Raw genomic sequence first — 14,050 nt, 5'->3', positions numbered from 1 at the left:
AGTCGCTTCTGCCTTGGTGCCAATGATGGGCGTATGCATGTTTGGCACCGTGCAGGTGAGCGCCACAATCAGGACTGCATACGACCGAGCCACACAGGGCCAACACCCGGCATCATGGTGTGGGGAGCGATCTCCTACACTGGCCGTACACCACTGGTGATCGTCGAGGGGACACTGAATAGTGCACGGTACATCCAAACCGTCATCGAACCCATCGTTCTACCATTCCTAGACCGGCAAGGGAACTTGCTGTTCCAACAGGACGATGCACGTCCGCATGTATCCTGTGCCACCCAATGTGCTCTAGAAGGTGTAAGTCAACTACCCTGGCCAGCAAGATCTCCGGATCTGTCCCCCATTGAGCATGTTTGGGACTGGATGAAGCGTCGTCTCACGCGGTCTGCACGTCCAGCACGAACGCTGGTCCAACTGAGGCGCCAGGTGGAAATGGCATGGCAAGCCGTTCCACAGGACTACATCCAGCATCTCTACGATCGTCTCCATGGGAGAATAGCAGCCTGCATTGCTGCGAAAGGTGGATATACACTGTACTAGTGCCAACATTGTGCATGCTCTGTTGCCTGTGTCTATGTGCCTGTGGTTCTGTCAGTGTGATCATGTGATGTATCTGACCCCGGGAATGTGTCAATAAAGTTTCCCCTTCCTGAGACAATGAATTCACGGTGTTCTTATTTCAATTTCCAGGAGTGTATATACAGGATGTTGTTTTTCCTTAATCAAAATATATTATTCATTCTCACCCATTAATAAATTAGTTTTTTAACTATACATTTTTAAGTTTTCAGTGTGTTACTTCCATTGGAGTATGAAGTAATTTGGTAAACTGTCTGTGTAAAATACTTTTAAAACAGACTTTAATGTTAGCATAACTTGAAATTTCATTTTGTGATAAAATATATTACAGGCTCTACCACAAGACACCAGCAGATGATGTATTTCAGATGGCAGAGACAACTGTGACTTCCCACACTTTACAAAACCTTAATCCCAATACACAGTACATTGTGTATGTCATTGCTGTATCAAAGAATGGCCAGAGCCTACCATCAGAAACACTAATAGCATGGACTGACCCTGCATATCCTGCATTTGTTGAGGTAAATACTAAATTCTCTATTGCAGTAGTGTACTCAGTAGCTCAATGAGCTTTGTAATTGCATCAAAATATTGAACCATTTACTATATTTCATGCATATCTCAGAGGCATGAACATGTCAGTAGTTAGTAACTTGTTCCGTAGTTCACTTTCACAATAAATGTTATGAAGTGGAAGTTGCCAACAGAACAAACACAGAACACTTATATACAACTTGTAACTGAAAACTATATATATTTACACTGAAGGGCCAAAGCAACTGGTACACCTGCCTAATATTGTATAGGGCTCTGGACTCATCTAATGTCTGAAGCAGTGATGGAGGGAATTGACACCATGAATCCTGCAGAGATTTCCATAAATCCGTAAGAGTATGAGGGGTGGAAATTTCTTCTGAACAGTATGTTGCAAGGCATCCTAGATTTGCTCAATAATGTTCATGTCTGGGGAGTCTGGTGGCCAGCAGAATTGTTTAATCTTGGATGATTGTTCCTGGAGCCACGATGTAGCGATTCTGGATGTGTGGGCTGTCACATTGCCCTGCTGGAATTGCCCAAGTCTGTCGGAATGCATAATGGACATGAATGGATGCAGTGTCACCTGTCAAAAGTTGTACCTTGACATGTCAGGGATCCCATATCACTCCAAATGCATACACCCCCACACCATTACAGAGCCTCCGCCAGCCTGAAAAGTCCCCTCCTGACATGTAGGATCCATGGATTCTGAGGTTGTCTCAATACCTGTACATGTCAATCCACTCAATACAATTTGAAATGAGGTACAGGTGAGGCATAAAGCTTTGTGTTGTGTAGTCAGCAAGGGTACACAAATGGGCCTTTGGCTCTGAAAGCTCATATAAATGATATTTCATTCAATGGTTCACATGCTGACATTTGTTGATGGCCTAGCATTGAAATCTGCAGTAATTTGTGAAAGAGTTGCAGTTCTGTCACATTTAATGATTCACTTCAGTCGTCGTTGGTCCAGTTCTTGCAGGATTTCTTTCTGGCCACAGTAGTGTCAGAGATTTGATGTTTTACCAGATTCTTGATATTCATTGTACACTTATAAAATGGTCATACAGGAAAATTCCCACTTCATTACCACCTAGGAGATGCTGTGTCCCATCGTTCATGTGCCAACTGTAACACCATGTTCAAACTTTCTTAAATCTTGCTAACCTGCCATTGTGACAGCAGTAAACAATTTAACAACTGCACCAAACGCTTGTTGTCTTATATAGGTCTTGCTGACTGCAGTGCTGTATTCTGTCTGTTTACATATCTCTGTATTTGAATACCACTTTCTTTGGCAATTCAGTGTATATAGATAAATTTCCAGTTTTTCCTAATAGGCTAATATTTGACAGTTAAGTAATTTGGCATTTTTGTCAAGAAATAATGTACTTTGATGCTACTTTATTGTAAACAGCACTGTAACAAGACATCAAACAATGGAAAATACAGGATGGAATGTACAATATTATGAAAAGGAAAGTTGCTACTCACCATATAGCAGAGATGCTGAGTCGCAGATAGGCTCAACAAAAAAACTTTCACAAATGAAGCTTTCGTCCAGTAAGGCCTTTATCAAAAGTAGACCCCCCCCCACACACACACACACATACACACACTCATGCAAACACAGCTCACACACACAACTGCAGTCTGAGGCAACTGAAACCACCACTGGCAGTGCGGTTTCAGTTGTCTGAGAGTGCAGTCATTTGTGTGGGCTAAGTTTGCCATTTGTATGTGTGTGTGTGTGTGTGTGTGTGTGTGTGTGTGTGTGTGTGTGTGTGTGTGTGTGTGTGTGTGATCTATATTTGACAAAGGCACTACTGGCAAAAAGCTTTATTTGTGACAGTCTTTTCGTTGTGTCTGTCTGCAACTCATCATCTCTGCTATATGGTGAGTAGCAACTTTCCTTTTCAGAGTACTGTAATGATAGAGCTATTTGATGTCTTTATCAATATGTTCTATATTACATGATCTCTCACACAGAAATATTGGCAGAAACTAGCCAACAGAGGCAGTTTTCACTCACACAATCTAAAGTTCATTCAAATAATTTAATATACGTCTAAAATACCGATCATATTTCTTCTTCTCCTGCTCCTCCTCCTCCTCCTCCTCCTCCTCCTCCACCTTCTTTCTGGATCTACAGTCCTTAATGGGCCTTGGCCTGCTGCAAGTCATCATTCCATTCCTTCGTGTGCAGTGTCCTGCATCTTCATTCTCTGCACCATTAATCTTTTGATCTTCTTGTGCATCATCCAAGTACTGAACTCTTGTTCTTCCCCTGCTTCTTAATTCCACTGGGTTTTTTAGCAGTGCTATTTATTTTTTTTTTCATGTTCTCATGTTCCACACAAAAGACATAACTGATCCCTTGTAGGCAGTTTATTTTAATGAACTTTATGATTTCAATATCTTTTTATAGAGTTCAAAATTAGTACAAGGGGCAATCAAAAAGTTTCTGTTTGAGGGCATTGCTGCAGCATATATGCAACATAGCTTGACTCCAAGGTAATATAAGCATCGACTTATAGGCAAGGGATAAGAGTGGCACTCATGTCTTTCTAACGTCTCTGGGTTAAATGCAGAAACCTGAACTGTGGCAACATTATTATCAAATGTCTCCAAACAGGACCAGTGGGCTGTTATTCTTTTCTTGGCTGCTGAAGGACAAATGCTGGTAGACATCCAGTGGAGAATAAAGAATGTGTGTGGGGCAGCATGTCTATCCACAACTTCCAGGAAAACTGTGACAAGGGGTGCTGCTGCCTCTTGAAAACACGGCCCCATATTGCAAAGTTATGCCAACTGAAGTGGGAGAGACTCAAGCACCTGCCCTATAGTCATGATCTCTCCCCATGCAATTACACATCCTCCGTCCTTTAGAAAAGGCCCTTGAAGGGTTGGCAATACCTGTCAGACAAAGATGTGCAGTATGCAGTTATGGACTTGTTCATGCAGCAGGACATGGACTTAAGAGGCATATTAGCTGTTGTGGTATGAAGGTTTCATTCATGGCTTCAGTAAGCTTATTTCTTTCTATGGTGCCAAATGCTGCTTGAATATCAACGAATGTATGATGCATTTTGATATTTTATTCCTTTTTTCCATTATTTGTCTGAAGGTGAATATTTAGTCAATAATTGATATGCAGAAGATCTAAAGCTTGCCTGATATCTCCAAATTGCTTTTCCTGCAATAGATTTACATGGTAAAAAGCAGGGAGTAGAATATTTTATATGTGATACTCAATAATGTAACTCCACTGTAGTTTGCACATTCCAGGATGTCCCCCTTTCTTGCATATAGTAGCACATATTACTCATATTTTCCAATCATCTGGGATGACTTTTGCATCCATATATCTGAGATCAGGGTATGCAGGCATTTAATTAGATGATCTCCACCTCACATAATATACTCATCTGGCAGGTTGTCATTGCCAGATGACTAATTATTCGCTAGTTTCTTTACTGACTGCTGATCTGTTGCACTGAGGGCATCTCATTTTCCTCTTCTACCACCTATTGGATTTTAGATTGCTCCGATGCCTAAGCATTCTCCGAGTATAGTAATTCCTTAAAGTATTCTGCTGAATGATGTAACACTCCCTCCTGTGATGCTATTAGTTCAAGATTTTTCCCTTTTCATTATGTTGTTTTTCACTGAAAGCCTCTTCTAAGGTTATTGACCTTTCTATGTAATTTTCTGCATCCAGCAATATTGTTCAGTAATTCAGTAAGCTGCAACTGCCTTTTAAAAAGCTTATCTTCTTTGCTTTAGGATTCCACTTTTCTGAATGCTTTTTTCCTCTGTAGTAATTCTTGTTCTTCTCGCCTGCAAATTTTTGTATGATTCATTCTTTGTTCTTGTTACTCCCTCACACTCTTCATCATACCACACATTTCTTCTGGTCTGTTGTTCCATACCAATCAGTTCCTCTGTGGCAGTCCATATTTCATTCCTGATTTTATTCCACTGTTATCAATTTATTTTCCAAATTAATAGATGAGTGTTCAGTCCTCCTTGAGTTTTCAAATTTAGAGATATTACCATTCTCCTTTAAATTCATGTGCATTCAAAATTATCCCTCTTCTTTTTACTGTGAGGAGGTAATGATTGGAGTCCATATTAGCACATCTGAAATTATGGCAGTCTAATACATCAGAGTCCTACCTGGTACCTATTAGTATATGATGAATTTGGTTCCTATTATTGTTGTCTGGCTACAACTAAATCACTTTGTATAGATTCTTATGCTGGAATCACATGCTAGAAACTGTCATGTTAAGTGATACCGCAAAATTTATAAGGTGGAGTCCATTGTTATTAAGCTCTTCATGGGGGTTGTGTTTAGAGTTCAAGAGAGCCATACTCAATGCCATGCAGTATCTCAATGGCCTTAAGCAACTAGGCCCTGAGAGAACACACACTGTTCGCTTGGCCATGCAGGATTGTGAAGTCATGTCGGGTACCTTGAGTCAAGAAATGGGCTTGTTTCAAGAAAGTCAAGTATCCATATGTACAGTGTGAAGATGTCAGGAACATCACTGGCTGTAAGCACAGTTGCTATTGTTGTGGCTCCACTGACTGGCAACAGATTGAGACACACTGATAGTGGTGTGTCCAATGACAATACTGGACACAGGGTTGGCACTTTGTCATCTTTTCAGATGACTTGCAGTTCTGTGTACAGCATCACAATGGAGGTATCCATACATGGAGGCTGCAAGGACAGTGAATGCTGCCAGATTGCATTCATCACCACCTTATAGGTGCAGCACATGGTATGTTGGTATGGAGCTATCAATGGGTATACAATATAAACCTCTCAGGTTCACATGGCCAGTAATCTGGACAGCTCTGTTATATTTTTGATGAATTAAGGTCAGTGGATGTGCCCTATCTTCAGTGTCTCCATGGCGTTATCTTTCAACAAGATAACACATGGGCACAGGTTGTCGGGCAACTGGCATGCCATCACTCACCAGCTATTATATTTTATGAACTCAGGAATATGGAGTTGAAGCAACATGTCATTGAAGCTTAGATTCACTTGATGCCCAGCTGAATTAGAACCACTGTTGCTGCCAGAGGTCGCAGGTCTGTGCACAAAATTTTGCACCCTGTGTATCTCAAATCACCTACAAATTTAATCATGTAATCTTCCCATTACACTGTATCACACAATACGTAAAATTTCATTATTTGCAATCCTTTCTAGTGTTGCAGTGTTGATGGCCAGCAGCGTACACGTTTAAACAAACAACACTCTGCGCTTATTCTATTTTAGCTTGAGCTATACGTGTAAATTAACCATATCTGTCTCATAACAACAGAACTGACATTAATGGTGCCCACATGGTATGCTCTACCCATGATCATCATAATCAGTATAATTATAATCATCTAATGTTCCAGAGGTAAAAAGAGTTCTTTTCACTCAGACACTTATACATTCACTCATCTGGATTCTGAACCACACACTTCTTATTCATGCCAGAAAACTCATACATTTCTATAACAATCAAAGTAACCAATTTTTGACACTATAATGTAAGTGGAAAAATAAAAAAAATCTACTGATCAAGCTGTGGCAGGAGAACACACTCATAAAAGAAGGTTATACTTATACAAGCTTTTGGAGGCAGTGTCTCCTCCTTCCAACAGAAAGGTTGAAGGGGAAGGGGAAGGAAGAGGGTTGAAGGAAAAGAATTGGAGAGGTTTAGGAAAAGGAGCAGATTTTGGGAAATTCACCCAGAACTGCAGGCCAGGAGATATTTACCAGACAGGATGAGAAAGAAAGAGTCTTTTCTTCTCATCCCATCCAGTCAGTCTCCCCTGACCTGCAGTTCAATGTGACTTTTCTGAAGCCTACCACTTTTCCTAAGCCTCTCCTGTCCTTTTCCTTCACCCCTCTTCCTTCTCCTTCAACAATTCTGCCAGGAGAAGGAGCCATTGGCTCTCAAAGCTTGTGTAAGTATTGCCTTCTTTTATGTGTGTGTTCTCCTGTTACCACTTGGTGAGTAGATGATGTGACTTACCAAACGAAAGCGCTGGCATGTTGATAGATACACAAACAAACGCAAACATACACACAAAATTCAAGCTTTCGCAACCAACGGTTGCTTCATCAGGAAAGAGGGAAGGAGAGGGAAAGACAAAAGGATGTGGGTTTTTCCTGAAGAGGCAACAGTTTGTTGCGAAAGCTTGAATTTTGTGTGTATGTTTGTGTTTGTTTGTGTGTCTATCAACCTGCCAGCACTTTCGTTCGGTATATATATGATTGATTGTGAGTTTACTAAGCCCCAAATTAAGTCTATTGTAGCATTATATTGCTGAATGTTATCATAAATACTATATTTACCAATTTCTTGCCATACTGTTCGTGGTATATTATGCTATTTCCTTTGGCTTGGCATTAGCTTTGGCACCATTTTACAATGAAGTGTGTCAAAACGCCCCTAAAGCTTTCTCTGTTACTTTCTCAAGCACAGTTTATTGAGTTCCACAACAGGACAGCTCTAACAACCCACATTTAGAGTCAATACTGACAACACGACTCGTGCATATGATGTTATTTACATATATCTGACAATGCTGGTGCTGATTCTGCATTTAACGTTTGATGATGCCACTATGGCTGCAGTACATTAGGATGTTGTTTTTAATAAAACATAGCTGATGAGGGTCATTATAGACCAAAACCGGTAATCTGTTAACAAAAAGTTTGTGACCATTGACGTAAATTAAAGGAAACTTATTGTATATACGGGTCACTGTTTTATTCACGCCAGTGTCACAGCTTGTGAATAATAGACATATTAAAACAAATTGCTATTACAGACTGTTTTTTTACAGCACTACCATTACTAATACAGTAGTTCATTTAATTAAGGGTATTCATGTAACTCTACATATACTTAAAAAGTTGTATAAAAACTATTATTTCCATATAAAGCATTTCAGTGAAAAACTGTTCCTCTTCTACATTTACTCTATAAACTGCTGTTTATGTGAAACCGCATATGCCAAGTTTTTGTAAGTATATGAATACTGCTCAAAAAAATAATTACCTGTGTGCTACTAGAATGGAGTTTATTTTACTGGGAATGTTATTTCTGGTAGTTGTAGTAGACATTTCAGTTCTAATCACACAACTTGCCAAAGAAATCTTTGCTTCACTCCAACTCCATTCAAAAATTGTTTAATTTCTGATGTGGTTGTGGTTCTTGTTCTAGTCATTTTTAATAATACATTATTTGTACAGATTTTCAATGATTCTGTGGCAGTATGCACTTCTAAATACACACCTTTCATTCACATACAGGCACTGGTTTCCTTAATTCCGCGAACCTGTCATTTCATACAGTTCAGCCTTTGAATTCAGAACCATGTTCAGTATTATGCTAAGAAATGCCTTCATTTCTTCAGATGAAACATCTTTCCATGAGTAAAAAAGCATTGACTCTGTTTTCAGCAGTGCCACTGCCTGCATTTTCTCTGCTGCATATGTATTTGTTGCACTCACAATTTTGCGAATAAGGTCGTGAATGAAAAAGAGCTGAAAACATTTGAGTTACCTTATTTTAGGGCACTTTCAGGAAAGTAAATCCCTGTTGTTGGATCAGAGTACAGGAATTTTGTAAGCTCATCATAATGACAAACCTTGCATTTAAATACAACAAGCTGCACATGTGACATTACAGTAATTTTCTTCTTCATGCTAACTTCTGATTCACTGGTACTTACATCATTGCGCAGAGGGAGAGATTATTGTTTCTCTATGTGTCAGATGTCATCAGAAATTAGGGTCAAATCTGAAAATCTGTATGTTGGAAGAGGTCAGACATTGAATCCAAAAGGATTAAAATTTATTCAACTCTGTGAGATTTTCGCTTAATTGTACTGAAAAGTTGCCTTGGATACTCTGCAACAGAAACTTTCTAACTGGCTGTGTCACACATTGATGCCTGTTACAACCCTTTCTACCAACATCCCTTTGTAGCAAGGCATCCTGAACAGCTATACAATCTCTTACTTTATCCTGCAATAAATCATCATGTCATCTGAAAACAGACTGACATAAGAGTGGATACTAGCGCCTATATCAGTTACATTTACTATAAACAATGGTGGACCCAGTACACTATCTTATTTCAATATGAGATGTGATGTGCATGGATACAGTACCAGAAACAGTCACTTGCTGCATTTGTCTGTCTCGCGACTTGCTGTAGACCATAAGAAATATAAATACTTGAGCATAAAATTTTTCAGTAAGTTTTCATACTCAGCTCGTACAGTACCATTAAATAAATATAAGAGCTAAAATACAGTGACCCCTTATTGAGTTGAAGGATTCCTTGAAATCAGTAGGTTCAAACAACATGTAAGTGTTATGGAGATGCTTCAGGAACTCTAATGGCAATCCATGGAGGGAAGGGAACATTCTTTTTGAGAAATACTATTGAGGAAATTTAGAAAACCAATATCTGAAGTTGAGTGCCGAACGATTCTACTGCTGCCAACATATATTGCACATATGGACCATGAAGATAAGATTCAAGAAATTAAGGCTCTTACAGAGGCAGTCCCTCACTCTATTTGCAAATGGAACAGGAAAGGAAATGACTAGTAGTGGTACACGGTACCCTCCGCTATGCACTGTACTGCGGCTTGTGGAGTATCTATGTAGATGTAAAATCATTGTGTTATGTTTTTCCTAAGTAATAAAGAAAATATTTTAGTTTTTAAAGAAGCTAGTTATTTTCTGTGTGTGTAATTGATTATTGTATAAAATTTGACTCCTCTGAAAATTTTGATGAAGCCAACTGTATGGAAAAGTAATGAAAGAAGAGTAAAATATTCTATCCTATATAATTCTTATGGCAACCTTGATGTTACTTCCACTTTCTCTGACAGTTTTTCCTATTAAAATTTTTCCTACTTTTACTTTCTGGGTTTTTCACTATAGAACTTCCCTATCCAAGGCATGCAACCAACCACGTTGTAATTTCCATGTTATGAGCCTGTCATGAATCGAGGCCAGTGTGTCTAGTTGCCCTCTTCCCCACCTCCACCCATATCTAACACATCCTGAGCAAATTCAACAAGCATGATGTTCTCAGACACCATGCTGGGATCCCTTATTTCAACATGAAATGTTGTGTAGTGTACAGATTAATTGGGAACTACTCTTTTGGTTATCTTACTGACCATGTATGTTGCATCAACTAGCCTATGTGAAATGTTGTGTAGTGTACTGATGTATTGGGAACTACTCTTTTGGTTATCTTACTGACCATGTATGTTACATCAACTAGCCTATAATTTCTTGCAGCAAACTGATCAGCCACCCTCCCCTACATTATATCCTCATCTTCTTCTACCATCTAGTTCAACTGGTTCTCATCAGGCCAGCATACCACCTTCATGGATATTAACCTCCACCTCTGTGATATATCCATAGAAACTTCTGTCCATAACAAGCCCAGTAACCATTAACAGAAGGATGACAGCTGCAATTCCTTCCACAATGTAAAGTCTGTCCCATATAGCCTTGGTATCCAATGGTGGTACATCTATGGTGATGAGCAGTCCATTGCCCAGTATGCTGAATGTCTCACTATGGCCTTACAGACAGTCTCCACCTTCTAAACCTAATACATAACTGAATTCCCTTTCCAAATCTATGCAAGTTCCTAATCCTCTGACCACCCTCTTTGAATGAACATTTTCTTTTATTACCTAATGTCACCATGGATGAGACAACTTAACTATATCAAACAGACAACTTAACCATATCAATTGCCAGTGCTTCAACTAGTTATAATCACACTTGGAAATGAGGGACATCCACTCCACAACTCTTCCCAACCTACCCAATGTGGTATTCCACAGTCCACCCGATGTATGAAATATGTCCCAGTCCAATCACAGAAATATCCTACCCCATAATAGGCAGGGTCAGTGGAGAAATCAGTCATATTGTATACCAGTTCTGTTGTCAATTCTGCACAACCTTTTATGTGGTTATGGCCATCAGCCAAATGGCTACCCAAATGAATGTCATTGTCAATCTATGACCAAGAACAGTGTTGACCACTTCGCGATGGAATATGCTGCTGATCACACCCAATATGCTCAATTTAAACTTGGATGCTTCATGACCCACTCCACTTGGATTTGGTCCCCAATATCAGATTCTTTGAATTACACAGATGGGAACTATCCTTACAATATATCTTTTGATTCCTTCTGGCAGAAAACTGCACTAGCCCCTGTCCCCAGCCAACTTCATTCATTCTAGACTTATAGTACATTCTCCTATTTGCAGTCTCTCTCTTCTTATGTTCTATCTCTCCCTCCCATTCCACTCATCCATGATGCTATGTACCATATGCAACTCACCTGTTTGCACCAGAACAAGCTCATGGGTGCACATTCTTTACATGCCACCAAGCTCTTTCTGTTAACATATTATATTGCAATTTTGCATATGCTTAAAACTGATACAATTCATATGAGATTAGCATGGCAGGTCACTACCAGCTTACAGTTAACAATCATTGAGAGAAGAACAATACTTTTGAAAAATAGGAATTAGTTTCTGCAAAATTTACAGAAAATCTTGTGGATAATGTAGAAATTACCTAAATATTGTGTAAGAATAACACATTTTTTATGTGTTTCCATTTACTTCTTGTCAATAATTTAAATACTCACATGTGAAACTGATCTTGGTGTTTATAAATTTCTGCTTAATTACAGCCACCAACTGTGCATCCCATCAATCTGGTTATTGAAGGCAGCAGCATGACTATTTTATGCATTGCAATGGGAACACCAATGCCAACAATATCACTTTATATCTCTGGTCGACTTGTGCGACAAGAAGTAACACGGCACATGGTCACTGTAGTGAATAATGTAACAAGAGACATGGACCAAATTTCTTGTTATGCTGATAATGGATATGGAACGCCAATGCAAGCCTCCAGGAAGATAACAATTAGCCGTAAGAGAAAAGATATTGCTATAATTGAGCTTTGGTTGAAAGAATTGTTCATATGTGCACATGAACAGAGACAATATTACAGAATTCATAATACTCAGTGGACACATGCAATTAATTTTTCTGTGTTCCAGATCCCCCACAAATAACAGCATCAGGAATAACTATGGCGGGTCTTGGAGATTCTGTTGTTCTTGAATGCACAATAGATGCTCATCCAGAGCCAAAAACAATGTTCTGGCGTGATCACTCGGGACGTGTACCTGTCATACAAGGTGGAAAGTATAACATTAATGTTCAACCAGTGAAGGATGTAAGTAAAAACAACTTAAACAAACATAAGTATAACAATAAAACAAAATAAAATTGAATGATACCTTTTGCAATTTGATAGCGAAAATTACTGATATTCCTAAGTACTTTTATGTTGTTGTTTTTGTTGCTGTTGTTATTGCTACTGTCTTCAGCCCAAAGACTTACTTGATGTGACTCTCCATTCTACTTTATCCTATGCAAGCCTCTTCATCTTTGAATAGCTACTGCAACTTCCATCTGTTTGATTCTGCTTACTGTATTCATTGCTAGGTGTCTGTCTACAGTTTTTACCTCTCATATTTCCTTCACTATCAAACTGATTCTTTGATGCCTCAGTATTTGTCCTAGCCACTTACCCTTTCTTTTAATCAAGTTGTGCCATAAATTTATTTTTTCTTCAGTTCTTTTTGGGACTTCCTTATTAGTTATTCAGTATACTGATCTAATCTTCGGCATTCTTATATAGCACCACATTTCAAAAGCTTCAGTTCTCTTGTCTGACCTGCTTATCATCCACATTTCAATTCTGTATAAGGCTACACTCCAGAAATATTATTTTCAAAATGATTTAAATTTATATTACATGTTAACAAAATCCTTTTTTTCAGAAATGCTTTACATGCTGTTTCCAGTTTGCATTTTATATCTTCTCTACTTTGGTCATCATAAATTATTTTTCTGTGCAAATAATTTAGCTCGTCTACTACTTTTAATTTCTCATTTAGTAATGTAATTCCCCAAGCATCACCTGATTTAATTTGATTACATTCCACTATGTCTGTTAAAAATATATAGCTTATGTCTGCACAAATGTTCATTAGGGGATTGTGTAGAATTATTATACTATAGGCAGTGGTCTTCCTCTTGTCTTGAAGGTAAAGTGTGCAAAATTTCATCAAGATCAGAATAAAACTGTAGATTTTTATGCATTACAAACAAACAGACACTCCTCTTTATATGTTGCTTTTCCAGACACTACCAATGTTATTCACTGCTCCTGAAAGTCCTTTGCAGTCTCTGACAGAATTTCGTTGTCACTTGGAAATCTCAAATTTTTTATTTATTTTCCCTGAACTATAATTCCTTCTCCATCTCTTGTCTTTGGTTTCCTTTGCTGCTTGCTCAGTCTACAGTTTGTGTAATATCAGGATAGACTACAACACTGTCTCACTCCCTTCTCAATCTCTGTTTCGCTTTCATGCCCTTCAACTCTAATAATGGCTGTCTGGCTTCTGTACAAAGTGTAGTTAACTTTTCGCTTGATGTATTTTACCCCTGCTACCTACAAAATTTCAGAGAATGTAGTCCAGTCAGCATTGTCAAAAGCTTTCTAAATTTTCAAATAATATAATTGTAGTTTTGCCTTTCTTAAGCCTGTCATCTAAGATAAGACTTCGGTCAGTATTGCCTTGTGTGTTCCTACATTTCTCCAGAACTGTAACTGGCATTCCCTGAGGCCAACTTCTACAGGTGTTTCCATTTGTCTGTAAATAATTTGTGCCAATATTATGCAGCCATGACCATCAAACTATGGCTTAGTAGCATTCACCTATGTCAGCACCTGTCTTCTTTGGAATTATT

At 38.7% G+C, this 14,050-nt stretch overlaps 1 protein-coding gene across 4 annotated transcripts in view; it reads left to right on the top strand.

The window, feature by feature from the left end:
• The window catches only part of LOC126237234 (Ig-like and fibronectin type-III domain-containing protein 1), a 1,152,289-nt gene that overhangs the window by 1,088,429 nt on the left and 49,810 nt on the right, over nt 1-14,050 (top strand). For all 4 annotated transcript variants that reach the window (XM_049947130.1, XM_049947127.1, XM_049947128.1 and 1 more), the window contains 3 exons: nt 926-1,118; nt 11,911-12,157; nt 12,289-12,467. In XM_049947130.1, the coding sequence (XP_049803087.1) occupies nt 926-1,118; nt 11,911-12,157; nt 12,289-12,467 (619 nt within the window). The remainder of the gene's footprint in view (nt 1-925; nt 1,119-11,910; nt 12,158-12,288; nt 12,468-14,050) is intronic.

Source organism: Schistocerca nitens, chromosome 2 (assembly GCF_023898315.1).
Source record: "Schistocerca nitens isolate TAMUIC-IGC-003100 chromosome 2, iqSchNite1.1, whole genome shotgun sequence".
NCBI classification, from domain to species: Eukaryota; Metazoa; Arthropoda; class Insecta; order Orthoptera; family Acrididae; genus Schistocerca; species Schistocerca nitens.
Note: the sequence above shows the minus strand (reverse complement) of the source record. Positions and strands in the feature narration are given on the sequence as shown.